The sequence below is a fragment of the Sciurus carolinensis genome, chromosome 4 (genome assembly GCF_902686445.1).
Source record: "Sciurus carolinensis chromosome 4, mSciCar1.2, whole genome shotgun sequence".
NCBI lineage: Eukaryota > Metazoa > Chordata > Mammalia > Rodentia > Sciuridae > Sciurus > Sciurus carolinensis.
In genome coordinates this window covers 38,812,740-38,839,638 of record NC_062216.1, presented here as the reverse complement: position 1 = coordinate 38,839,638, position 26,899 = coordinate 38,812,740, and the positions used below count along the sequence as shown (strand labels likewise).

Sequence of the window (26,899 nt, the reverse complement as noted above, 5' to 3'; positions counted from 1 at the left end):
ACCATTGGCATCATTTTCCCATGTCATTTTTGACATTAAAATTTCCCAGAATAAATAAAAAAACTCACAATGCAAATTTACCATCAAAAGCATTTAGAGGTTCTAGTGTCTTATGCAGTGTATGTATGATAGAGTTAACAGTGGTGGCGAAACTGTCTACACTTCACAGTATTGCATTACTTAATTATTATAATAAACCAATGAGGAAATCATCATCCTGATTTTACAGATGAGGGAATGAGAGATCCAAAGAGAAGCAAGATGCTGGAGGTCACATAATATTGTGAATGTACATTAACAATGAATTCTGTTAGTGGGCATTCAGGTCCTGTGATGCATTTTACCTCCAAAGTCAACCCCGATGCTCCGGTCTTCCCAGAGCTTCCCTCTGCATCATTATATTCTCTACCCAAGTGATTCCTAGAAATTAACATCTGGTTCCACTTACCCACATATACTCCTAATATTCCTAAGCCTGAGCAATGGTATTTCTGCTACCCTTGCAGAAGTCTTCTGATCCAGATGGCAAAGATGATGTATCTGCAATTGAATCCCTCCATGAAAGAACTAATTAACATTTCTTACCCCTTAAGTAGAAAGATATTTTAGGTCAAGTCACAGGCTCTTCTCTACCTTCACAACTGCTCTTCTTCCCCTCAACTCCATCAACTAGGGAATAAAGAGTCTGTCCTCTCACTAGAAATGCTATGAAAAATTTAAACCAATACAATTCAGCTGCATAGGTTTTCCTTAAATATGCTACTTACCTGTATAATTCAGGGGCGCCTGAAGTTTTATTAAGGCAATGTCATGACTACTTTCTGAGATTTTATATTTCTGGTGAATAATAATCTCTTTTATCCGTGAGAAAGGAGTTTCTTTTGTAATGTTGGACAGTTTCACAAAACCACCGTAAATGCGCCAAACATCCGGTAAGGGAATCCTAGGAGAGAAAAACAAATTCTTTGTTGGAATTGGAGAGACTCATCTTTGATATTGCTCCTTTCCCCTCTCACTTTCTCTTTCAAATAAAAAGGACAGGAAATCCTTTTTGGATTTATTTTATTTGTCACCAAGAGCAGCAGTAGCGAATCTCTTAGGATTTAATTTAGAATATTGAAAATGCACATTTATATATTTACATCATATTTACTACAAGTAAAAGTACAAGAATATTGTTGTCCCATTCTGAGAAGCTGTGGGAAAATCAAGTTCAGTTCACCAAACCTGAAAGCAATTGTTTTCTTTTTTTTTTTCCAGAAAAATCAGAGACTGATAGAAAATAGGCCACATTAGGGGGACTTCTTATTTAAGATCTATCTATATTTTTGCAAAGTATGAGCATTTAAATGGACTGCTTAAAAGATTAATGTATAACAAATAATTCCGAATTTGTAGTTTTATTTTGTGCAAAGATCTGGAAAATATTACCATCAAGTGCTGTAAGAATGGCTCACACAAGTTTCCAAAGGAAACACTGGAGCTATCATGTGCAAATAGTTTTCTTTCAATTAAATCACAAAGTTCCTATGTTTATTATCTCCTATAAACTCACAACACTGAGTCTTTAAGAATGAAATTTCTTCATCCCAAATTGCAGTGCATTCAACAAAAAGAGACTACGATTTCCTGTCTTGGAGCTTTTTCTTTTGCGCCAACCCTCTACTCTTTGCAAGGCCACGTGCTGCAAAGAGGTAAGTGAAGCAACCCTGTGGGGAGGTGGCCCTGTGCAGGAGCCTTGGGTAACCCACCTGTGCACTGACTGCTACTCTTTCATGGCTTTATGTTCAGTCCTCATATGCAGCAACCTGGGCCTGCCCTTTTTGGCAGGAGAAGGGGTGAGTTTTACTAAAATAAAAATACTTCAATTTGTTTCTTTGTCAGAGAAATTTAGCATCTTTTAGGACCTCTTTTGCTCATTATATGCTTTGTTCATTTCTCATTGAATGTAGCCGGTATTTTCTGAGAAATGTTTATGTTCCAGGTCTAGTGCTAAACATTGAAGTGTGTCATTTAATCCTTTCAATAACATTACAAATTAGTTACTATTATTATTCACATTCTAAATAAAATGTAACTCATAAAGATTTACAAGTTGTCCATGGTCATGATGTTAATAAATGGCAGAAATGTGACTCAGACCCTTTTCTAACTACAAAGTCTAAGTGTTTTAGAACTTTAAAACCCTGCCCTATTATATTGTTTGCTTCATAAAAATAGAAATATTGTATCAAATTACATACATTGAAATATGTAGATTAATAAACTATCAGAATTTTGCCCTCCTTATTACTCTTGGTATCTTTATACATCAAAGAACAGAAAGTAAAATTATTATTGGCCTGAAAAAGAAGTCTTTGAAGAATACATTTAAAGAGTGGAGGGAGCAGCTGGACATTTTGTAGGTTTTTCTATAGAAAAGTCCTGAAAATAAGTCACCCTCTGTCAGGCCCCTATAATTGCTAAATATTCACAATATCATCCCTGCTTTAAAATGTCTTTGACATCACTAATCATCAGGGAGATGCAAATTAAATCCGCGATGGGATATTATCTCACTCTAATAAGAATGGTATTGGTAAAAAGACAAAAGATATTAAGTGCTGGCAAAGACATGGCATAAAGGAAAACCTTGCACACTGTTGGTGGGAATGCACGTTAGTACTGCCCCTTTGGAAAACGGGATGGAAGTTTCCCCCCAAAATTAAAAATAGAACCATTAGATGATCCATCAATCCCACTACTGGCTATTCATCCAAAGGAAATGAAAGTAATATGTTGAAGACACATAAGAACTCCCCTTGGTGCTAATCGAATAGCTCTATACAGGTGATCAACAAATATATGAAAAAGTGCTCATCATTCTTAGTAATTAGAGAAATGCAAATTAAAACCACCCTAAGATTTCATCTAACTCCAAATAGAATGACTATTATCAAGAACACAAGCAATAATAAGTGTTGGTGTGGATGTGGGAGAAAGGCACACTCATACATTGCTGGTGGAGTTGCAAATTGGTGCAGCCACTCTGGAAAGCAGTATGGAGATTTCTCAGAAAGCTTGGAATGGACCCACCATTTGACCCAGCTATCCCACTCCTTGGGTTATACCCAAAGGACTTAAAATCAGCATACTACAGTGATACAGCCACATCGATGTTCATAGCAGCTCAATTCACAATAGCTAGATTGTGGAACCAACCTAGATGCCCTTCAACAGAAGAATGGATAAAGAAACTGTGGTATATATACACAATGGAATTTTACTCTGCCATAAAGAAGAATAAAATTATAGCATTTGCTGGTAAATGGATGAAGTTGGAAAATATCATGCTAAGTGAAATAGGCCAAGCCCAAAAAACTAAAGGCCGAATGTTTTCTCTGATAAGTACATGACAATATATAATGAGGGGGGTGGTGAAGGGAAGAGAAGAATGAATGAACTTTGGATGGTGTAGAGGATAATGGTGTAGAGGGGAGAGGGACAGAAAGAGAGTAGAATGAAACAGACAGTATTACCCTATGTACATGTATGATTACATGAATAGTGTGAATCTACATTGTGTACAACCATAGAAGTGAAAAGTTGTACCCCATTTGTGTACAAGGAACCAAAATGGTCCGTAAAAATTTAAAAAATATTTTCATAAAAAGAGAAAGAAAAAAGAAAAATAATACTAATAAAAAAGAACTCCCATGTTCCCTGCAGCACTATTCACAATCACCAAGACACTAAAGCAACCTAGGCGTCCATCAGCAGATGGATGTGGTGCATACACACGACAGAATGCCATTCAGTCGTAAAATGGGATGATATCCTGTCAACTGTAACAACATGGATGAACCTGGAGATGATCATATTAGGTGAAATAAGCAAGAACAGAAAGGCAGATATGTATAATCTTACTCCTATGCAGAATATAAAAATGCTGATTTCATAGAAGCTGAGAGGGAAATGGTGGTTACCAGGGGCTGAGAAGAGTAGGGTTGATCCATGGGTACTAAGTTACAGTTAAATAGGAGTAAAATATCCTTGAATAGTGTGGCACAATAGGGTGACTAGAGAATGATAATGTACTATATATTTCAGAAGACTAGAAGAAAGGTTTTTGAATGTTTTCTTTTAAAGAAAAAATAAATGTTTGAGGAGATAGGTTTATGCTGACTTAGACATCACACAGTACATGCATTCATTGAAACAACATGGTACACCACCAATATGTATAATTTTATATTTTTATTTATCAGTTAAAAGTAAGCTCAAATAAAACTTTAAAAAATTAGAAAACAGAATAATTCTCCATTAATAAATCACATGATGACAGAAAAACTGTACCTTTTTCAAAATGAACAGGCAAGATAAGACATATTCAAAACTTACCCATCAAAGCAATGGGCAGCAGTCAGGATCCACTGGTTTCCAATGATTGACCCTCCACACAGGTGACTCCGGGTGGTCAGCTTCACCTGCAGGCTGACCTGCCAGGGCCACTCTCCCAAAGAAGAGTTTGTTCCTCCCACAATGCGTGGGTTTGTTTTTGTGCAGACTGAAAAGTTTTGAAGCTAATGGTTAGAATTAGAAGTGAGTGAGTCCCCATCCAGCAAGGACAACTGGATGCATAATTCTGATACAGAAGACAAATCAAGCTATCAAAATAACAGGGCCATCCCTTTGCAGTTCCATGACAAAGTGATCCATACTCACCAGAACTGTCCCCTGTTTTACACAATCTCAAAGAATAACCAGAGGTCCCTTGGATCCCATATGTAATCCTGGTGGGGGAACCATCTGAAGATAACCTCAAAGAACATTTACACCTGCATCAAAAGAACAGTGTAAAATTAAACCTTCACAGAAAAGTATGAAATTATTCCATCAATCATGAAATAAATGTTCCCTTACTTCTCTCCCTTACAGTCTTCTGGGAGTAAAGAGTAAGTAAAAAACTGACATCGAACTGTTTCTGTACACATCTCTTGGCAAGCAGTTACTCCTTGCGTGATGGTCACGTTCAGTTCTTCCCCTCTGAAGTCAACTCCAGAGTAGATTTTCTTGTGGCATGGTTCTGTGCCAAGAATAAACATAAAAAGATTTTTTTAAAAAATGAGAAAAGCAACAAACCACATGGGCACAAATTTCTGGTGCCTCCAGGACTTTCATCACTATTACATTTTAGAAAGTCCTACACTCTGTCATGTGTACTATGATCAGTGAATCCCATTACCTGGCAGAGTTTTTCTGCAGGACAAAAGGCTATGTCCAGATATAACGTTTTCCTGAAGAGTAAGGGGACTTGGTGTCCCACGTTCAGAAGTCTTAAGGAAGCAAACATTTCTATTTAAAGAAAAATGGGAGAGAGAAAGAAAAAAAAGTTGCATTAATCCTGCTCAAGTTTTCAATTCTGGAACATTCCAATGAAATTAACACAGGTGCATTCAAATAGGTTGAAAATCATAATCCAGAACTTAAATGTTTTAGCATAATAATTAATATTATTATATTATAACATAACTAAATCATCATTATATTCTTATATGTTGCATTCTTTATTTAAGTTTTTATAGGTTTTCCACATCTGGGGTGATGGTACCAAATGGGTTAAAAGCATCAGGCAAGTGTGAAAGCAGCTCACATCAAAAAAGCAGCTCTGTACATTTTTTTCTTTTGAGAAACTCTCTTCGAAATAAATCAGACCACAGGGCTCTAGTAAATTATAGAGATTAAATGTAAATCAAGCCACCTTTCCCTGTGGTGAAAATTAATAGGCACAAATAACCTAAGAAGGGCATAATTAAGTTCCACTTTCTACTTGGAAAAATAAAACCCCAAAGACGTCAAAGAAGTAATTAACCTTCTATTACCCCCATAAAGAGAAGAGAGGGTTATGTAAGATATAGAGGTCAGTCAAGAACCTTGATCAGGATAAACAGGGCTCTAATTTCTAGAACGCAAAACAATGAGAGGCCACTGTCTTCAAAGACACACAGCCAGCGAGCAGCTACCACAAAACATTAAGACCTGTAAAAAAGGCATTTTCTCGGTTCTTTTCCATACCACGTGTTTCGTTTTCAATGGTGCATTTGTTTCAGATAAGAGGAGGTACGTGGGAAAGACCACGCATCTCTCAATTCATCTGCCTCTGACAGAAAAGTACCTGCTTAAACTGCAGGCTCTAGTGCTTTGAGGGAGATGAACAAAACTGTTTCAAAACTCAAACCGCAGAGGTGGCGTGAGAACAGCGGCCTGCGCCCCTTCATACTCGCCTCTCTGATTCTACATCCCATTCGTTGGTGTGGAAGGTGAAGAAGAGGCAGTTAGCGCGATAGGTGCAGATGGTCCGGCACACAAGGGCATCCGGAGTGACAACTCTGGCAACATCCACGTCGGAAAACGCAAGTTGCTGGAAAAGGTCCATGTGGCAACCTGAGGACTCACAAAGGACAGACACTCCTCAACCAACCACCAAGGCTACATTTTCTGATCCTTGTCATCATAGCTAAGGAAATTATGCCAGTTTGTCATCTGTGGCAGGAGGCGTCCTAGATGGACAACTGTCTCTTCAAATATCCCCAAATTTATTGTTTGGCATTTGGAAGAAGGCAAAACTATTCTGATAAGAGACAATCTACATCAGAGAAATAAAATAAGCCTCCAGTTCCATCTTCCCTCAACACAAAATGGTGAAGTTACTTAGAATGTGTTTGCTTGATATTACCCTGATCCCAAGTCAGGCCTTAGGAGCATAAGGTTTATTAAGTTCTTGAATATGATGAAGACTATTTTAATAAGAAGAGAGCAACAAAATTCTAGGCAGCCAGCAAAATGCCCTTTCCCCTTTGAAATTAGAACAGGAAAATTTTTCACTTTCATTCTCCTTATGTAATTTTATTTTTCAATTTCATTTTTTCTTCTGTTTATATTATTTAATCAATGTTATTAAAATTATGGAAGCTTTAGGAATAATGAATTTAAATGAACACATTTGGATTGAGACAGCACCTCCCATGGTACTTTCCTATGTTCAGACATGGAAATTAGACCTTGACTCATTAAATTAAAAAAATAATTTGCACAGACCCTTGAAGCTGGAAGAAAATGAATGGGTCATTGATACCAGCATGATAGGTTCTTCTTTAACTTTATGTAGACATTCATAGTGAGAAGGATCTCACTACTTCCTAACAAGACCCACTATAAATGTTAGTTATAGTTATAGTTATAGTTATGTTAGGGTTATTTCTTATTTTCTTAATTATGAGTCAACGGGACTACATAGATTAATTCTTTATTAATGACAGCCTTTAAAAAAAAGACTGAAAGTAAAACATGTGACCCCAAATTAAGATTGTCATCTAAACCCATTTTTGAGATTAATACCTTTAACCCTTTTCTCTGATCATTCAAAACGTTTCTATTCCTTCTAGCTGTTTTATCATCCCAGTTGCCCTCTTTCAAAGTGTTCCAACTTTCTATTGCTGCACCCCAACTGTGGAATACAGAATTGAGCATGATCATAAAGCAGGGCCTACTTTGTGCTTTGAATATAACCCTTGATGCTCTGCCTCTGTCACTTGGTTTAAAACTGACCTGTCGGGGATTTTTACCCCCTTCCTCTTTGCTCCATCCCCCTCTCTCACCATGGAGAAGCAAGATTAACCTTTTTCCTATCCTAGGTCAAGTTTTCTGTCCTTTGGATCATGGACAACAAGAATGAAAGAATCCAGATTTTGGGACTGGTGCCAGCAGGTCCCAGAAATGGCTATCTCTCAAGGGTACAAATAAACCGTGACTCCCAACAGGGCACAACTGAGTGCAGCCTTTGTATCCCCTCTTGAAAGGCCCACTCTTCCCTCCAAGGGTTAGAATCTCAGTGTCTGGGAAAGCAGTTCCCTGTTTTTAATAAAACATTTTTCTTTTTCTTCTTAAAATCTTGTCCTTATTATTAGACTGGCATCGGGTCTGAGCTTTCAGTACCAAATCTGGGACCCCAATGGAACCTGAGCGTGTCCCGCACTCTGGCCTTCTTGGGCAGGTCTGGCACATCAAGTGCCTCCCCCTTTCATGCTGAGCATGCAAGATGACTGGTGAGTTTGGTGAGAGTCAACTGCCAGAGAACTAGGAGATGGAGTGAGTTTGTTTCAGGTTGAACCAGAAGAGCTGTTCCTGTAAGTAAAGGGAGGGACCATCCCAGCAGCTGCCAAGACTCCTTTTGCTTTGGGGAACTCCCTCTTCTCTCTCTGAACTCTATGGGTTGCTCTATCAGTTGGTATACTTTGAGAGAAAGGAAACTGTATACAGTAAAATCAACACCTGGGCCATCTGGTAAGCTCTCCTGGTGTGCAAGCTAAGACCCTTGATTCTACACATCTGCTTCCCCTTTATGGGGACATCTGTGGAGCCATGGTGAGTAGTTATGGTTAGGTTGGAATAGGAAATCTAGAGGCTATTTTCCCCCATTTGGTCTGTTTTTAAGTTTCCCATCTGTCTGCCTTGGTTTTGGGGATTTCCTCTGTGTTTTTGTTAGACATGGGCAATGCCATGTTTATCCCACTGGGTAGGTAACCTCTTGGGAAAGATCTTGGCTGAATGGACCACATATCAATATAAGCCTATGAATAAGGAAAAGCTGATGTTTTACTGTAACACAATCTGGCCATTGAATGGTATTGTGAATTATTACATGACTTTGCATTTGGAGTTGGCTGTTAGAGGTCAAATAAGTGGAAGAGTTCTGTATGTGCAGGCATTTATGTAGATCCATGATATGGAGTCAAAAAGGCCAGGAACTAAGTTGATGGTACAAAGAAAGGCCCTGCCTCTGGTGTGCAAGGATAGCAGGACTTTGGAAGAAAAAAACGCAAAAGATTTAAAGCCTTTCAACCCAGTGCCAGGTGACCCAACACTGCCTCTCAGCCTGGCCCCAGTTCCAGGTATGTGGGTTAGGGGGTTGCCAGCCCTCAGCTGGAGAAAAAAATTCCAGGAAGCCACCGGAGGTGTGGAGAAATGTGTGCATGGGGTGAGTGAAACCCCTGAGGACTCGACCGCTGCCCCACCTTCTAGTCTCCTTTGCCTGCAGTGGTGGGGACAGGCTCACCAGCCAAAGAGGACTTGGTGGTGGGTGCAAACACCACTAGATCGTGCTCTGGGCACAGGAGTGTTTTCTCCTTTTAAGATCCAGCAGGACACCTCATTTTGCCAGGGTACACCCCTAAGTGGGGCAGAGCAATGCTTGCTATGAAAGTATCCCATTAACATACATGCAGAGGGGGACAGGCAGGGTGAACAACTGCACATGGCGGTGGGGACCCCAGAGAGGCGGGGGAAGCTGCTGCTTGAAAATCTTCAACTAGAGTAGGTCAAAATAAAAAGCACCCCACCAAAAACAAACTAACAAAACACCCTGAAAAGCCTCTTCTCTCGTCCCAGAGTCCTCAAAAAAAGAAAGAAAGAAAGAAAGGAAGGAAAAAAGAAAGAAAGAAAGGAAGGAAGAAAAGGCGAAGGTCTTGGACTGTTGTACTACCAGACTATGCCACAGCTGCACCATAAGCAGCAGGGGCCACATCCTGTAGCAATAGGAGAAACTGCATAAGGAGAAAGCTTCAGTGAGTGGAGGGGGCAATCGACATAAACCTCTCAGAGCTAGTTGATTGCCTAATGTACTTAATGCCAGGGAGGAACAAAACCTAAAATCAATAGACTTTGTTGGCAGTCCTTGTAAAGGGATCCTCAAGGAAGTCTAAAGAAAAGGATGGGAAGGGCCATCCTCCACTGAAAATCAGCATGCCCACTGTTAGAAGAGGGAGCCCACTGTCAGCAGGAAACTCACTCAAAGTTGATGATATTGCAATAACAATAAGAGTGACAAGTCAGGTGCAATGACATCCTTTGCTCCAACCCCTTGAATGCAAACTGGGAGAACAGATTAGCTTTTTGTACATGCCAGAGTGTCCAAGCCCTCTTCTAGGATGAGATTCTTGTGTAAATTAATAGCCGAAACGACCTTTTCACCCAAAAAGCAAGTACCACCAGAAAACATGCCCTGGTTCCTGCTTTCAGTTGCCAACCAGGATAGGGAAACTGAGCCTGCTTTACTGGAGGTCTGTTAAAAAATGAGTAAGGTCGTATGGGCTGAAGGGACCCTGGGAAGGGTGATCAGTGCCATCTTAACCAAGATTTTACTTAAGGAAGAGGTGGTAACTCCTGAAGAAATGGTATTTCCTCCTGTAAGAGAAAGGCATTGATAAGGATTCAGCCTTTTCTGGACAAATTTTCAAACACAGATTGAGTCAGCTTTGCAAGATCCCTTATAATACTCCAATTCTTCCTCACACTGACGAGTACTGATTTGTGCAAGACTTGAGAGCTATAAATAAATAATATCATTCAGTATATTCAGCCCATAGCACCAAATCCATACATCCTGGTGACTGTGGTGCCAGGAGACTGTGACTAGTTCACAGTGCTAGATTTAGAAGACGATTCTTCTGCAGCCACTGGATGCAGAGGAAAAAAAGGTCCCAGGACTGTCCGCTTTGAGTGGCAGGACCCTAATATCAAAGTAACCACCTAGTATTATTGGACTGTCCTACTCTATGGATTAAACAACTCTCATACTATTTAATGAGAGTCTGGCAGAAGAACTGCAAGGGTTATGGCTGGATCAAGGAATTCTTTTGCAATACGTGGATGACCTGCTTATAGCTAGCCCCAACTCTAATCACTACCTTTTATACGCTCTTGTTGTATTGAAGCACCTCACCTTATGAGGATATAAGTGCTCACTAAAAAGTCTCAGGTTTATAAACAAGTTACCTAACTAAGTCAAAGAATCCAAAGTTTAATATTGGTTCAGAAGCAAGATGTTCCAGGGCCTCTGAGAAGTTGGGAACCAGAGACAGTTACATGGGTTTCTAGTAATGTCAGGATTCTGACATATTTGGATCCTTAATTTTCAACTGATTGCCAAACCCCTGTATGAGACCCTAAAAGTAACAGAAATAGAAACTGGATTTAGACTCCAGAATGCCAAACTGCCTTTGAGAATTTAAAACAAAGCCTCATGAAATGCTTGCCCCAGGCCTGCCTGACTTACAAAAGGAGTTCATGAGAAATAAGGCAAAGCCCCTGAAATTCTCTTACAGACATGGGGAGACATATTGAGACCCATAGCTTATTCATCAAAATAGCGTAACCACACAGAAAAGGATGTCCCCTGCCTTCAGGAGATGACTGCCACTTGTGATTTACTACAAGAGGCTGAAAAGTTCACTGTAGGATAACCCATTACTGTGTTAGTTCCTCACCAAATCCTGGTCCTACTAAAACAGAAGGATGGCTACTGACTGACTCCTGGAAGGTTGTAGAGATACTAGGGCATCCTATCAGGGAGTCCAAATGTTAACATTAAAACTATCTAAATCAACAAACTACAATAACACAGCCACATCAGTGTGCATAGCAGCTCAGTTCACAATAGCTAGATTGTGGAACCAACCTTAGACGCCCTTCAACAGATGAATGGATAAAGAAACTCTGGTATGTATATACAATGGAATACTATTCAGACATAAAGAAGAATAATATTATGGCATTTACAAATAAATGGATGGAATTGGAGAATATCATGCTAAGTGAAATAAGCCAAGCCCAAAAAACCAAAGGTAGAATGTTTTCCCTGATAAGTGGAGAATGATATATAATGGGGGTGGTGGGGTGGAGAGTGAGAGAAGAATAGGGAAACTTCAGAATATGTAGAAGGAAATGAGAGGGAGAAGGGTATGAAAAATAGTGGAATGAGACAGACATTATTACCCTATGTACATGTATGATTACACAAATGGTATAAATCTACATTGTGTACAACCATAGAAACGAAATGATGTACCCCATTTGTTACCATGAATCAAAATGCAGTCTGTAAAAAATTAAAAGCTAAATAAAAACAAACAAAGAAACAAAAAAACTATCCAACTTGAATCCAGATATCTGTTGCCAGCAGATGGTAACAGGCTAGTACAACATGGCTGCTCAGAAATCTTGAGACTGTTTACTCCAGCAGCTTGGATTTGCTTGGTCAACCTCACACAGAGCTGCACTGGGACCTCTTCACCAACAGGAACAGCTTCACGGACAACGGCCAGCAGAGCTCTGGATATACTGTGGTCATGGAACCACAGGTACTAAAGGCTAAGGCTTTGCCACTGGGCCCAGAAAGCCCAGCTAATTGCTCTGACAAGAGCGCTTAGACTTCTAAAGAAAAGAAGGTGAACATTTATACTGACTCAAAATATACTTCCATGATAGTTCATGCACATGAAACTCTCTAGAAAGAGAGCTCCTCATAGCTAGAACAAAGACATTAAACATGCCCTTGAAATAATGTCATTAATAAATGAAAAATGAAAAATAAAATAGACTGAGGATGTGGCTCAATGGGTAAGCACCTCAGTGTTCAATCCCTTCTACAAAACCACACACACACACACACACACACACACAAGCTTCAAACACACACACACACACACACACAAGCTTCAAACACACACACACACACACACACACACACAAAAGCTTCAAATACACACACATACACACATATACACAAGTTCCACACACACACATAAACACAAGCTTCCGAAATAACTAAAAGTTTTCTAGAAGGACCTGATCCCAAGATATAGACTCCACTCCTCTATGCAAAGTGTCTCTCTTCAAAGGTGACCCAGCAACTGAGCAAAGCATTTGCTATCCAACCGAAGCTATACACATCCTGGAGATCCCAATCTACAAGGAAAAGGGAAAAGATAAATCACACCTAAAAGAAAGCAGTGGCTAAATTATGGCAACAAGCCCCCCTGCAGTGGGATAAGGTGCTGCTAATTGCTCTCCTCTGGATGCAGTGATCCCAGAAGCAGGCTTAAATTGAGACTTGGGGGAAAAGTAATGCATGGGAGAAACTTCTGATACCTTGGGACAGTGGGTGAGTAGAAAATGGGAATATGTGGATATATAAAAAAAAAACTAGATTAAGTATGAACTAGTTGAACTAGTATGTTCAACAAATCAGTCAAATATTAACTGCTATACATAAATGTGTTTCTTCCAGGTCCCAATCAAGTTTGAAATGTCTCTCTCACTTCAGGTGGAAGTCCAAAAGAACAATGACAAGAACAGGTTTCAAAACCTTCCATTCTAAAGACCCATTTTTAGCAGGAAGCAGCGTGGAGAAGCTGTTGCCCATTTTTCCATAGAAATGGAAGACAGAAATTGATGGTAGGGAAAAAGTAACAGGGATTCAATTTGTGCTTTGGTACAATCTTTCCTCCCTGCCACTGCAACTTATTTTAAAACCCACATTTTTCCCTGTCCTCTTCTCACTCTTCCCCTCTCTTTCCCATCTTCTCTCTCTTTCCCATCTTAGGCCAAGTTATCTGTCCTTCAGCTCATGGACCATGGGAAGGAAGGAATCCAGACTTTAGGGTTGGTACCAGCGGGGCTGAGGAATGACTATTTCTCAAGGTTGCAAATGAATCTTGACTCCTAACAGGGCATAACTAGAACATAGCTTTTGTATCCCCTCTAGAAAAACCTTCTGTTCCCCCTGACAGAATGAAAGTCTCTGAGACAAAAGTCCCCTGTGTTTCTCCTTTGCTAACAAAGCAATCAAATTAATTTTTCCTTTTTCTCAAAACCTTGTCCTCACTAAGTGTACAGTAGTGCATGCCTCTAATCCCAGTGGCTCAGGAATCTGAGGATTACAAGTTCAAAGCTAGTATCAGCAACTTAGCAAGGACCTAAAACCCAGTGAGACCCTGTCTCAAAATAAAAAATAAAAATGGTTCAGTAGTTAAGTACTCCTGGATTCAATTCCTGGTGCAAAAACAAACAAACAAAAAAACCACTTGTCCTCACTGTTGGATCAGCATTGGGGACAAGGACTGAGTTTTGGTATCAATCTTTCAGTCTCGGTCTGACCCATGCAGGTGACAAAAGAACTTCTTGATTCCAAAAACTATTTTCTTTCTTTTTAAAGCCAACTTGTTTGGTTTGTCTACCAAATGCACTATAAAATTTAGAGTAAGGACTTCCAAAGATCATCTCCTCCACAAAAGTAGGGAGAATACTGGCTAAATCAACAGAACCAATATTTTCTAGAGCTCTGGAAACTAACCAAAGGCAAACAATAATCCAGGGAGCAATAACAAAAAAAATAAAAATAAAAAAGGAAAAAGCAACACCTTTGTCCTATTCCAAGATGGCAGTCATTATTTGAGGTGTCATAAAGTTCTCTGGAGAATCCCACTCCCAAGACTAGAATTTCTTTGACCCAACTTTGAGATTACTCTTTTTTTTTTTTTTTTTTTTTTTCAGCCTTTTCCTTGGGAACATTTGCTGAGGGAAAAGGAAAAAAGAAGAAAAAGAAAAACAAAAGCACAGTGACTATACAGCATTGTAGCTGCCTAAGGCATTAGTAACAGCTGGAGCAAATACCAAGCAAGTAAGATAGTAAGAGTTTTCTTGATCAGGATTGCAAATAGTTTTGTCACAGGGATGGGGGAAATGTGAGATCCTAAAACCTTCTTTCAAAATCCATGCAGGAAGCAGCTCAAGAAGAGAAAGAAGCTTTAAACATATTCACATTTGGGTTGAGAGGGAGGAAGTTTTGCATTAAAAGAGGAGGTGGGAGGAGGGGGTAGTGAAATAAGTGTAACCAGGTTCAAGTCCTAGCTCTGATTTGGCTGTGTGACCTGGAGCAGATCATTTCACCTCTAGGAGCCTCAGTTTCTTGTGAAATTAGGAAAATCCCTGGTGAAACTAAAGATAGGGGACAAATGTGTGGTGATGACTGAAGTCACCCTGAACTTATGAATTTTGGGGGACAATTAAGCCTAGAGACAGTCTTGTCTTGTGGAGTTCGTTTGAAGACTTTGGAAGAATGAATCCAGGGAAAAGTCATTCTCGTAAGAGTTTATGCCACTTTCTGAAATATCCAGGATTTTTATCACTCTGTAGATTAAAGTAAAATGTGATTTCACTGGAACTTAACAAGAAAGCAAGCACAGGACAGGTTGAGATTAGATATATGAGGTGTTCTTTGAGGCTGTGGACAGCAGCCGGGAAGGGCCTGAGGCTTCCACACATGCCTGCTTGTCTTTCTGCTTTCTTCCACCATGTTATGACACACCATGAGGCACTTGCTAGATGCAACCGCCTAGTTTTGAACTTCCCAGCCTGAGCTGAATAAACCTCTTTTTAAAAATATAAGCTACTCAATCTCAGGCATTCTGCTACCATAACAGAAAATATACTGAGACAAGCGCTATGTACAAAAGGCAATACATCCGAATAAGGAGGCCAACCTCCTGTAGTCCTTCAGAAATTCTTTCAGAAAATAAATGTGAATAGTAAAATTAGATAATCAGAAGATTTGAATCAACAAACTGGTACACACCATAAATAGGAAAAGGAATGCATTTTTTCTGACTTCCCAATCTTCCACTGAGAGTTTCTTGCCCAGAACCTAAGATAGGCCTTAGCACAGAGCTAATACTTAGTACTATGCTGAACTGATTTGTTTCAATAAAATCTCATTAATAATAATATTGTGCTAAACAAGATTAAATTTCATGGCAATTGTCTGGATAATTCAATTGAAATTGCCTATATGTCTGGAATAATAGGGTTTTACTGATTCATTATGTTAGAGTCATTTCACCAGATATCGACATGATTAAGAAATGGTCCTACAGTTTTTGCTACACTATCACTGTACTAGTTTCCTATTACTGCTCTCATAGGAGGATTATCACAAACTTAAAGACTTAAAACAGGACAATTTGATATTTTATAGTTCTAGAGATCAGAAGTCTGAAATGGGTCTTTCTAGACTAAAATTTGGATGTTGGCAGGGTTTTGTTCCCTTGGAATGCTCTCTAGGAAGATCTATTTCCTCATCCTTTTCAGCTTCTAAAGGCCTCCTGCATTCCTCTTGTAACTTTAAAGCCAGGAGTGTAATCTCTCTCTAACTCTGGCCCTACTGCTCCCCACATTCTCTTACAATGATACAGGTGCCTAGATCAGATGCGTACAGATAATCCAGAATAATCTCCCCATTTCAAAGTCCTTAACTTGGTCACATTTACAAAGGCACTTTTGCCAAGTAAGGTAACATATTCAAGGGTTCCAGTGACTCATTCTGTGCACACAGTGAAACAGTGGTCCTCTACTTACCAATTTCTGAAAGTGCACAGGGCTTCAGTGAGAATCCAGACACCACATTGTCCAGTACCTTGATACTGGTAGGTGTTCCATTTGGACTCTGCTTTAATAGGCAATTGTTCCTGAATGTGTAGAAAAAAAGGTTACTCTGCATCTTGCACTTGGAGGTGTGTGCCGCTGTCCAGGTAGTATTTGGCACTGAAATGATCCACGTTCAGTAGAAAATAAACAAGGCAATCTAAACAAAAACCTTTAATGGTGAGTGGGTTAGGGGTCTGCATTACTAATAAAAGGGACATCCTTCCCCTCCGCAGAAAGAAGTTTATGCTGATAATGGAATGGAAGACCCTAAATCTTCATTCCACAAATATAGCTTATTTGTGGACCAAATGGAGCTTATTCTCTTCAGAGAAAATGACAGGCAAATAGGAAGGTAGTTAGGACAAAATACCAGCTTGGTTTTTGGTTGGGAAAAGAAGAAGGTATAAAGAATACAAGTAATTCCAGAAAGCACCATCATAAAAGACAAACACTATGAGTTTGACTTACCGATACCCAGCATTATAAAACTTTTGTGTGGCATACGTGAAAAATTGGCAGCGAATATTATTGGTGCACAATTTTTGGCATTCTTCAACACTTTTAACCTTAGAAAGATTAAAATTGGTTCCTCTCATGTCAATTCCCTCATAAATGTCTCGGTGGCAAGCTGTACAAATGAAACACATGGAACTGAGTCAGTCAAGTTCCTTTCTAGAGAGAACTCACCCCCCACCATTGGGCAGGATAGTTTTGAAGGATAATATCCCCAGTTTAACTAGGGGATTTAAATTTTTTAATATGTTTCTAAATTGTCAAACTCTGCTTGAAATAAATATAATCTAATATGTTTTTCCCTTAGAATATCACCATTAAAAAGGGGTTATTTTGCTTCCAAGATATGTGCATTAATGCAGGTAATATTTCACATTGAAATTATCAGTGGGCACTGGAAAATAAAAAAGACAATAATAATAAGGATCCTGATCATGTGTTCCAGGAGTTTGTGTAATTAAACAGACTAATGTGCCTTTGACCTCTTGCACTGAGTGAAGGAGCTTCTTTACCTCTGTTGTATTTCTCCAGTTTTGACTACTCAGGTCTGATTATGAATTATCTCTGTAAGCCCTGCCATTGACTGCTCTGTGTCAAATCTTTATAAAATGTGGAGAGTTCTTATATATGCATATTAAAAGTTTCCAATTTTGTTCTAAAAGTTTGTTCAATTCTATTTAAGCACCCTTTTAATTGACATTTATCATGTGCAAAAAATGTAGATAATTAACAGTGAATCAAATTAGTCTTTCTTTCTTTCTTTTTCTTTTTAACCATTTGTTAGTTAGACCCTTGGTTAAGAAACCAGTATAACTAGCAGTATAAACCCAAATCTATTATTATATATTCACCTCCTAAGACATGTGAATCCATAAAACTAATTTTCAGCATGGGAAGGTCAGGAAATGTACACAGTTGCAGGAACACAGTATATGGAGATGGGCAGGGGAGTGGATGACCTCCAATGGTACCTGAAGACAGGACTCTGTAGGTTATAGAAACAAAGTCTCTTCTCAGGTTTACTACAGATGAAAATAATAGGCTAAGGGTTGGGATGGGATACTTACAAAAACTCCTCTTTATGATTATATGAAAACTTTAAATCTACCTCTGTTTTTGACTAAAATTGATCCTGAGTTTGGAGACTGTGTACTTCCTGGGAGCATTTCCCCCCGCCCACTTATTTAAGAGAATTGAAGAGAATGAAAGAGAAACCTTAAAATTAAGCTAGTAAGTTGACTAATTTGGGGCATAAACGAATAACAGCAGTATTGAAAAATGGCACAAAATTTATTATTCTTTAAATTTTGCTATAAAATACAACAATTGGGAATGATAATACCAAATTATATTAGGATAGAAACTTGATCTTATAAATAGGAAATGCACTTTGCCTCAGGGTAACTACACCTATTACACTGACTTAGTCAGGCCTTCATATTTATAACTCAGGCCCTGCCACCCGTGGTTAACTGGTTAAAATTTCTAACTGCAGGCTCAAAATGTGGCTTATTCAGAAAATGGTGTCAGTGGAGGAGGAAAAGTTCACTTCTGAAATTTGAACCTATAAAATTAATGGGATACAGTAAAGATACTGTAGTAATGACAGATAGTCCCAGCACAGTTACTTTAAGATTCCACCCACCCACCAGTTGAGAGAAACTTTTGACTTTCTGTCCAGTCCCAGTCATGCTAAAGAAACACTTCCTTTGTCATATATGGTTTCAGATAGTGTTAGAAATTGTTTCCTAAGAAACCAGTTGCATCAGGTGTTGAAATTAAAGTCCTTGAACATTCTGGTCTTCATATTTCTTCTAAGCATTATTCTTAGCCAGATTTACAGAACCCAGTCCTTCAGTTTGCTTGAATGGTATACAACAAGGTTTCTTAAACCCTTGCCGATGGCACTATTGACATTTGGCACCAGAAAATTCTTCGTGGTGGAGGATGACCCTATGCCTTGAAAAATGTGAAGCAGCATCTCTGGCTTCTACTCATTATATGTAGAACTACCTCCCCTAGTTGAGACCACCAAAAATATCTCCAGGCATCGGCAAATGTTCCCAGGGTGGGGATAAAATCACTGCTGATTGAGAACTACTGAAAACCACTGATAAGAACCACAGATTACCCTCAAGTGAACTGAGGAGAGAGATGGTTCTTGAATTTTCTTATCTATCTTATCTGGAATCAAGAAAAGACTCTCCTTTGGCTATGTTTTCACTTTCTGCAAATATTAAACTATATTGCTAACCTCATAAATAACAGAGGCTCATTAAGCATGTGTGTGTTGACTGATATGTTGACTGATAAAGACAAGAGAATTGTCAAGTTAAACATGCTTCTCTCTTTTATGTCCATTATACTATCTCATCTCGGTTATTTTTCTGGGTGCTCCCTTCCAAAAGTGCACAACAATACAGATTTTGAGCAAAAGCTATTTTAAAGTAGATCAGCTATTAAATTTTGCTAAATAACAAAATGCACATCTTACCACTTATTTGGTGGCCACACTGCTTTAAGGAATGCCCAGAGATGGCACTTGTCCTATGCATCCTTGGTAGCGTTCCGGTAACACTGTCTTTCAAGAAGCAGCCAAACCTGTTTTTAAAAGTAACTTCACTTAGGAAGTAGAATCAATAAACATACACTGAAGAAATGTCTGGCATTTTCTATACACTAGTAAAGGAAGCCAGGAATAAGAAAATTAATTCTATTTCCCAACACTTGCTGGAAAAACATTCTCAGAGGCAATTGCATAATATCTGGTGGTCTCTGTAATACTTCACCTAAGCATTGTTTTTCTTCATGCTCACATTTCTTTAAGAATAGAAAGTCAATCATATTAGAGTTAATTATTCCTGTCTTTCTAAAATTCCAGAGTGATTCCCAACTGGTGATTTTTTTTTTTTTTTTTTTTTTTTTTTTTGTACTGGGGATATTGAACCCAGGGACGCTTAGCCACTGAACCCCATTCCCAGACCTTTTTAATTTTTATTTGCTGAGAGCCTTGCTAAGTTGCTGAGACTGGCTTTGAACTTGGGATCCTCCTGCCTCAGCCTCCAGAGCTGCTGGAGTTACAGTTGTGTGCCACCACACCCAGTTTGGTGATTGTTTTTATAAATAATTTACTTTAAAAAATTAAATCAGTTCTAGGCGTTGGATCCCTATATAGTACTTATCATGCTTATTAGTTCTTTGTAGTCTACATCTACTAGAAGACTTCTTTCTGTCTTTAATGTCAATCTTAATGTTAATTTCATTATTTATGAGGAATCTAGAACTTAATTCAGCTATTAATGTGATGACTCTCACAGTCTGGGTTTTCTGTAGTTTAACATATAAGATCAGAGAATGAGTATTCAATTCTAATTATTAAACTCAAATAGAGTGGGAGATAAGAAAAGAGTCATGAATATGGAAATGGGAACAAAATATTTTGTTCTGGGTATTGATCAAAATGAAAGAAAATTAAGATAAAGCTATTGGTGTGTGCAATAGGCATCTTTACAAACTAAGATTTTAATCATTATTTTTCAAATACTTTTTCAAACTATCATTTGATAATACATTTCTCTCTCTCTCTCTCTCTCTCTCTCTCTCTCTCACACACACACACACACACACACACACACATACACACACAAACCCTGTGCACTCTAGGTGACCAAACTAGCGTACTATAGGCACCATTCACTAAGACCAAGATCTGCCTTCTCTCAAGATCCCAAGTCCTGGATCTTATTCAATTATGTTCTCAACAAAATGCTTGTTTCATGTTATATTTTCTTTTCTTTTCTTTTTTTTTTTCTTTTTTCTTTTTTTGGTACTGGAGATTGAACTTAGAGATACTTTACCACTGATTCACATCCCAGCCCTTTAAAAAATTTTTTTTTATTTTGAGACAGGGTCTCACTAAGTTGCTGAGGCTGGCTTCAAACTTGTGATCCTTCTGCCTCAGCCTCCTGAGTTGCTGGGATTACAGGCATGCACCACTGTGCCTAGCATTTTATACTTAAGACTACACTATCCACAAATGTGATAGTAAGTCAGACACATTTAGGGAAAATGTTTACCTATTATTTGATTATTTCTTGAGACAATCTCTTAATCTGATGATTTTTAAGTACGTTTTTATTGAAGCATTGGATTGAAAATAACTGGCTTCTACTACTTTAAGTCACTTCAGTGATTTTTAAAATACACATTTCGAGGACCAAGACATTTTGGTTCAGTAGGTCTGGCCTGTGACCTAAGAGTCAGAAGATCCTGATGAAGCTGGTCTCTGAACTCATTTGAGAATCCAGTGAGATATTTTGGCTTTTTGCACATATCTGATATCAGTTTGAAAAATGACTGACTTTTCCCATAATGAAATAAACACTCTTACTTTTTCTCTGGCTCTTTAGTTGAACTTGCTGGAAGAAAGCTGAATAGCAAACACCTGGGGTGGAACGTGCACATCATCCGACAGTGCTCGGCATCTGGGCTGTACAAGGCAGTGATATCCCCACCTCTGAAGAAAGTATTGTGGTATAGATGAGTCAGGCAGCCTGTGATATAATCATCGAGAATAATGTGGAATGACTGTAGATAATAATCAGAACAGAAATATATTGTGTTCTTAACCTTCTTACTTCTTCTAGTGACTACTCAAGATGTTTATAGCATGACTTTAATCATGGAAGTAGAATGAAACATACTAAGGAAATTATTTAAGTGACATATAATGCTATTTAAATAATAAATAACATTGGAAGTACTTCTGTGTAAAGATTTCAATTATTGTTAATCATACAATAATTTGCAGATCAAATATCCCCCATAAAATATACTAACTTGATTTCTCCCTATGCCTGACATGCTATGAAAATAAGCCCTAAATATAATGATATTTGATCTATTTTCAAACTTTCAAAACAAACATCTCCCTAGATACAACTCTGTAAGGGAAGCTTCAACCAGGCTTTATTTTCTGCATCTGACATATTTTTTTTTTTTTTTAGAGAGAAATTAAGTAACTGGTTCTCAGAGTGTACAGATTTGCCCAAGATCTACAGATAAATGGAGCCTTTCTAATTTCAAATCTTATTTCCCTTTTCTAGCATGCAATGTTAAATGTTGTTCTCAACTACACTTAATTCAAGAAAATTGTTTTTTTTTTAATTTTTAAATCAATTTTTATTCAATTTCTATCAAGATACTTTTTAGATAGTTTAAGCAAATGCATGCATATACTAAATCAAAAATAAATTTTGAACCACTTGCTATTTGGAGTTAATCACAACTCTTAATTACTTTGCCCCACATATTACTAGAGAATTGTCTGCACTGGCTTTCCCATCTGAATTTGGATTCACCTTGAAAGACCCAGTTCCAATTCTGCTTAATAAGCTATCCTACTCAGGTAGTGCATCCATTTTAGTTAATCAACTTTCAGTTAACCAGGCAATATCCAGTGGCCACTGTCTATACCCTAGTGCAGTAGTCACTCTTCAATTTAAATAGTGTGTATTTTTGTGTTGCCTTTCAGAGAACAGGCAGCTCAGACAACATGTATTTCCTTAGATTTTAACATTTTCTTTGTACCATCCTATCCTGTCTGGGGACTATGGTCCTGAGACCCATTTGACAACCTAAACCAGCAAGATTCCTTCTTTTCCTCTTAGCTTTGTGGCTAAGAAGCTTATCCCTTGGGTAAGGTCTATATTTGGAAGAAACATAAATCTCTTCAGGTGAAAGTTCTGGGAATACAAGTTCCCAAGTGTGTATACCTAGATTTTGTACATACACAAAACACCAAGTAGTTGGCCCAGGAACAATGCTAGCCATAAAGAGCCTTGATGTTTAGACTTTTGGTGTTTTGGCTTATTCTTAATTATCAAGCAATCACGCCATCTTGATTGCAAGGTACAAATTATGACCAACACTGAGAGTTGAGTCTTTGTGAACAGCCATGTGAGTCAGATGATAGAAGGGTAACTAGGAATGTATCAACTTTGGAGCTAAACGGAAAGAAAGTTCTAGTAGGTATTCATGTCCATCCTCTAGTTATCATGGCTTTCATAGTTTTCACATGTCCCTGGACATAGAGCAGGTTATTTGGTCCTGTTGAAAAAAAATTACATGATCAATGAAGAGAAGCAAATCACTCTAACTTTTTTTAAAAAAATTAGGTGACAAATATAAAAAGATAACCTACCAAAGAAATAAAAGTGACTAGTAAGTATGTGAAAAATGATAAGAATCATGAATTCATATAAGGTAAAACAATTAGGTGTCAATTTACCCATAAGGTTAGCAAAGAGTCAAAATTAAAGAACTAGTGTTTGCATATTGATTTTGTTTGCAAGTGATAGAAAAATTAGTTCAAAGTGGCTTGGATACACATGACATTTATTGGTTCAGATGCCAAAAAGCACATGGTAAATCTGGCTTTAGGAGTAGTTGTATAATGTATTCAACAGATAATAACATCAGTACACAATTTGTCTACATCAGTTTGCTCTGTTGTGTAGTGGTACCATTGATCTCATTAGTGGCCTTATTTCTAGGTCTGAGCCAAAGTGTTATTAAAAGACTTTGGCTCTGATTGGGTCATTGCAGTCAGCAGGATGTGTGTACTTCCTGATTCAGGTCTTGCTGGGGCATAAGCAGAAGCAGTGTCACCAGAAACACATGGACCAAAACTGGGAGGCAGCAGGTCTCCAAAATAAATTAGGCTACTGTTAACAAAAGGTCACAATATGTCAGGTTACAAAGCTACAGATGCCTATTAGAGTTGACCTAAGCAGACAATCGAGCATTCTCACATGCCAGTGGAAAGAACTTACTATAAAATTACCCTATGGAATATAATTTCATGATACATGTCATTTAAACCTTTAAAATATTCACCTTTGTATCTAGTACTTCTATTTCCCTCTGATTTTGGGGGGAGATACCGAGGATCAAACTCAGGAACCCTCAACCACTGAGCCACATCCCAGCCCTATTTTGTATTTTATTTAGAGACAGGGTCTCAGTGAGTTTCTTAGCACCTTGCTTTTGCTGAGGTTGGCTTTGAACTCTTGATCCTCCTGTCTCAGCCTCCCCAGCCTATGTGATCACAAGCATGTACCACCGCGCCCAGCAATTTCCCAAAATTTAACCTACAGAAATAATCAAATATCTGTGTGAGAATGTGCATTCAAAATACTATGAAAAGGAAAGGGTACCAACAAGTGTGATACGTATTTATTTGAACTAAATGTAGCTATAAATGACAAAGTTAAAGAGTATTTGTAATTAATAACACCTTTGCAAAATGTGTAAATAAACACAAGTAGAAAACTATCTGAAAGGCTAAACAAAAAATTTTAACAATGGCTATTTCTGCATTTAGGGACAACATGCAATATACAGTTTCTCATTTTCTGTGAATTTATACCTTCAATTTTCCTTATGTAATCATAATTTTAAATTTTTTTGTTAGTGCTTTATAGTTATATATAGTAATTGGGTTCATCCTGACAAACTTATGAGTTTTTTTCTTTGGTACTGCAGATTGTACTCAGAATACTACTGAGCTTCATTCAGAGCTACTCCCTAACCCTTTTTAAATTTTAAGACAGGGTCTCACTAAGTTGCTTGGGGCCTACCAAAGTTGCTGAGGCTGGTTTTGAACTTACATTCTTCCTACCTCAGTCTCCTGAGCTTGTGGGATTATGTGCACTACCATGCCTGGCTTGATTTTTTAAATTTGTTTGCCAGAAAAATAAAATTGAAGTGATCAAGGTCCATAGTATCTCCGGCTTATCCTTCTTCACATGATTAATTTGGTTTTTACATGGCCATGATTATGGTATAGAAATGTAGTTAGGGGTTGAGGGACAGATGAAGAGTCGGTGTGACTTAGAGGTTTTTTGTTTTTTTGTTTGTTTGTTTGTTTAGTTTATCCTGAAAAAAATAGTTTCTCATTACAAATATAAATCTTACCCAGAGGTATTTATCATAGCCACACATCTAAGAGATTGATAAAAAACCTTAGAGTGATTATCTAAAGTCATCATAGACTCAGAATCTACCCCTAATGGTAACCCAGAGAATATTTCACTCAGCAATGACTAATGAAAAAGATCCAAAGTAATTCTGCAAGTTAAGGGAATAGGTAAAGAAAGAAATTATATCAAAACATGGTGTTGAAAACTGTGGTATATATACACAATGGAATATTACTCAGCCATAAATAAGAATAAAATTATGGCATTTGCTGGATGAAGCTGGAAAATATCATGCTAAGTGAAATAGGCCAAGCCCAAAAAACCAAAGGCCAAAAGTTTTTTCTGAGAAGTGGATGAGGATATATAATGAGGTGGGGTGGTGGGGGGAAGAGAAGAATGGAGGAACTTTGGACAGTGTAGAGGAAAATGGGGTGGGAGGGGGTGGGGGACAGAAAGATAGTAGAATGAAACAGACAGTATTACCCTATGTACATGTATGATTACATGAGTAGTGTGAATCTACATTGTTTACAACCATAGAAAAGAAAAGTTGTACCCCATTTGTGTACAATGAATCAAAATGCAGTTTGTAAAAATTTAAAAAATTAATAAAAAAAGAAAACTATTCAGCTACAGTATCAAAGATATGTTTTAGTAAGTTAACTTTAAACCATTTCTGAAATGGTTCCCTAGTAGCCTAGAGTAAAACCATGTACCATGTACCTATCAGACACTTGGTTGGACCCAGATACTATGCACTGCCCAGTACTCTTTTTAATTTTTAATGGTAAAAATAAAAACAGAAGTCTAATTGTTCATTTTGAGATCTTCTTTGTAAAGAGTCAGCTCCAAACAGAAGCTTTTCTATCACTTGCTCTAAGACATCTCATTTCCGGTCTCCTCCTCCTGATAAATCGTGTATGTTAAGGAGAACATTTCTGGGAAGAGGTTCTTGCCTCCAAACATTAATAGGATATTTCTCCTGAATTATCAGGGGCTGCCTCCTTCCTCAAACCTGTATATTCCATACCATTCTCTAGGATGGTATGATTTGCTCTCTCACACACCCTTAACTTTACCCTTAACTTGTGGATAATCTACTTACCACAGGAAACTGAAGTAAACAAGCAAATGAAGTAAGCAACTTGCTTGAATGAAAACATCCTAAAAACAACGATGCATATATGTCTGTTAGTTTGGGATCATATCTAACACATTTAACACAAACATTAATCTTAGTTGATACAGATTTTCTTGTAATTGTCTGAATTATAAACCAAAGCACAAAATTATCAATAGAGAGCCAGGACTTTTTAATGTTTTGTGGATTTTTTGTTTGGTTGGTTGGTTTTACTTTTTATCTCTAGGAATTTGGAAAATCTTATAATGCTTCCCAAGATAGAGAATTCCCAAGATAGATAAAGATGAGACCTTTAGATTATTTTTGTTAGTTTTTCACCTCTGTTGCTAATAATTTTGAAAAGGGAATTGATAGAGAAGAATTAAACCATTGTTAAACCTCTTAACTTAAATAAAAAGAAATTTATCATAATATCAATTATACCAATCCAAAATCTATATGTATTAAAATCGTAAAGCCCCTTTAAAAAGTTAAACCAATCGAATACTGTCTTTGATTTTAAAGTGTTATGTGTTTAAATATTTCCACATACAAGAGCATCTTTTCTTTCTAGACTTTCTACATACTCAGAAAATTAGAACACAAACTAGTAGATTCTTTGTAAAATAGAATAAGAAGTATACTTCAGAAACAACACTATTTGGAAGCAATCAGAATAATAGAAATTTGCTACCTGAAAGCCCAATTGCTTCTGTGGTTCTGGAGATGAGGGAGTCTCTTGCCACTTAAAACTGAACAGTCCTCTAGCTGTTCTAATGTGGCACTGCAGGCAATATTTGCTTGGCTTCAATATTGACTTTGGGTTGCTGCCAACACTTTCAACTTTTTGTCCTGTCAATATAATCCCTGAACACCCTATTCCTGTGTTCAGCTACTTAATATATTAACTATTTCATAGAGAAATATCAACAAGATGGCAGAATAGGAATTTCTGGCACTCATTCCCTTGAAAAAAAAAACTCAA

The 26,899-nt window shown here is 37.8% G+C and overlaps 1 protein-coding gene across 1 annotated transcript in view; it reads right to left on the bottom strand.

Annotated features, from left to right (window-relative positions):
- Positions 1 to 26,686, bottom strand: part of Klkb1 (kallikrein B1) — a 30,707-nt gene extending 4,021 nt beyond the window's left edge. Inside the window, exons 1-12 of the mRNA XM_047551271.1 lie at positions 26,609 to 26,686; positions 25,900 to 25,958; positions 21,203 to 21,365; positions 19,307 to 19,413; positions 16,768 to 16,927; positions 16,231 to 16,340; positions 6,264 to 6,423; positions 5,225 to 5,334; positions 4,903 to 5,065; positions 4,705 to 4,817; positions 4,381 to 4,546; positions 768 to 943 (exon numbers count right to left, since the gene is read on the bottom strand). Of these exons, the coding sequence (XP_047407227.1) occupies positions 768 to 943; positions 4,381 to 4,546; positions 4,705 to 4,817; positions 4,903 to 5,065; positions 5,225 to 5,334; positions 6,264 to 6,423; positions 16,231 to 16,340; positions 16,768 to 16,927; positions 19,307 to 19,413; positions 21,203 to 21,365; positions 25,900 to 25,957 (1,486 nt within the window). The 5' untranslated portion in view covers position 25,958; positions 26,609 to 26,686. The remainder of the gene's footprint in view (positions 1 to 767; positions 944 to 4,380; positions 4,547 to 4,704; positions 4,818 to 4,902; positions 5,066 to 5,224; positions 5,335 to 6,263; positions 6,424 to 16,230; positions 16,341 to 16,767; positions 16,928 to 19,306; positions 19,414 to 21,202; positions 21,366 to 25,899; positions 25,959 to 26,608) is intronic.
- Between the last annotated feature and the right edge of the window lie 213 nt (positions 26,687 to 26,899).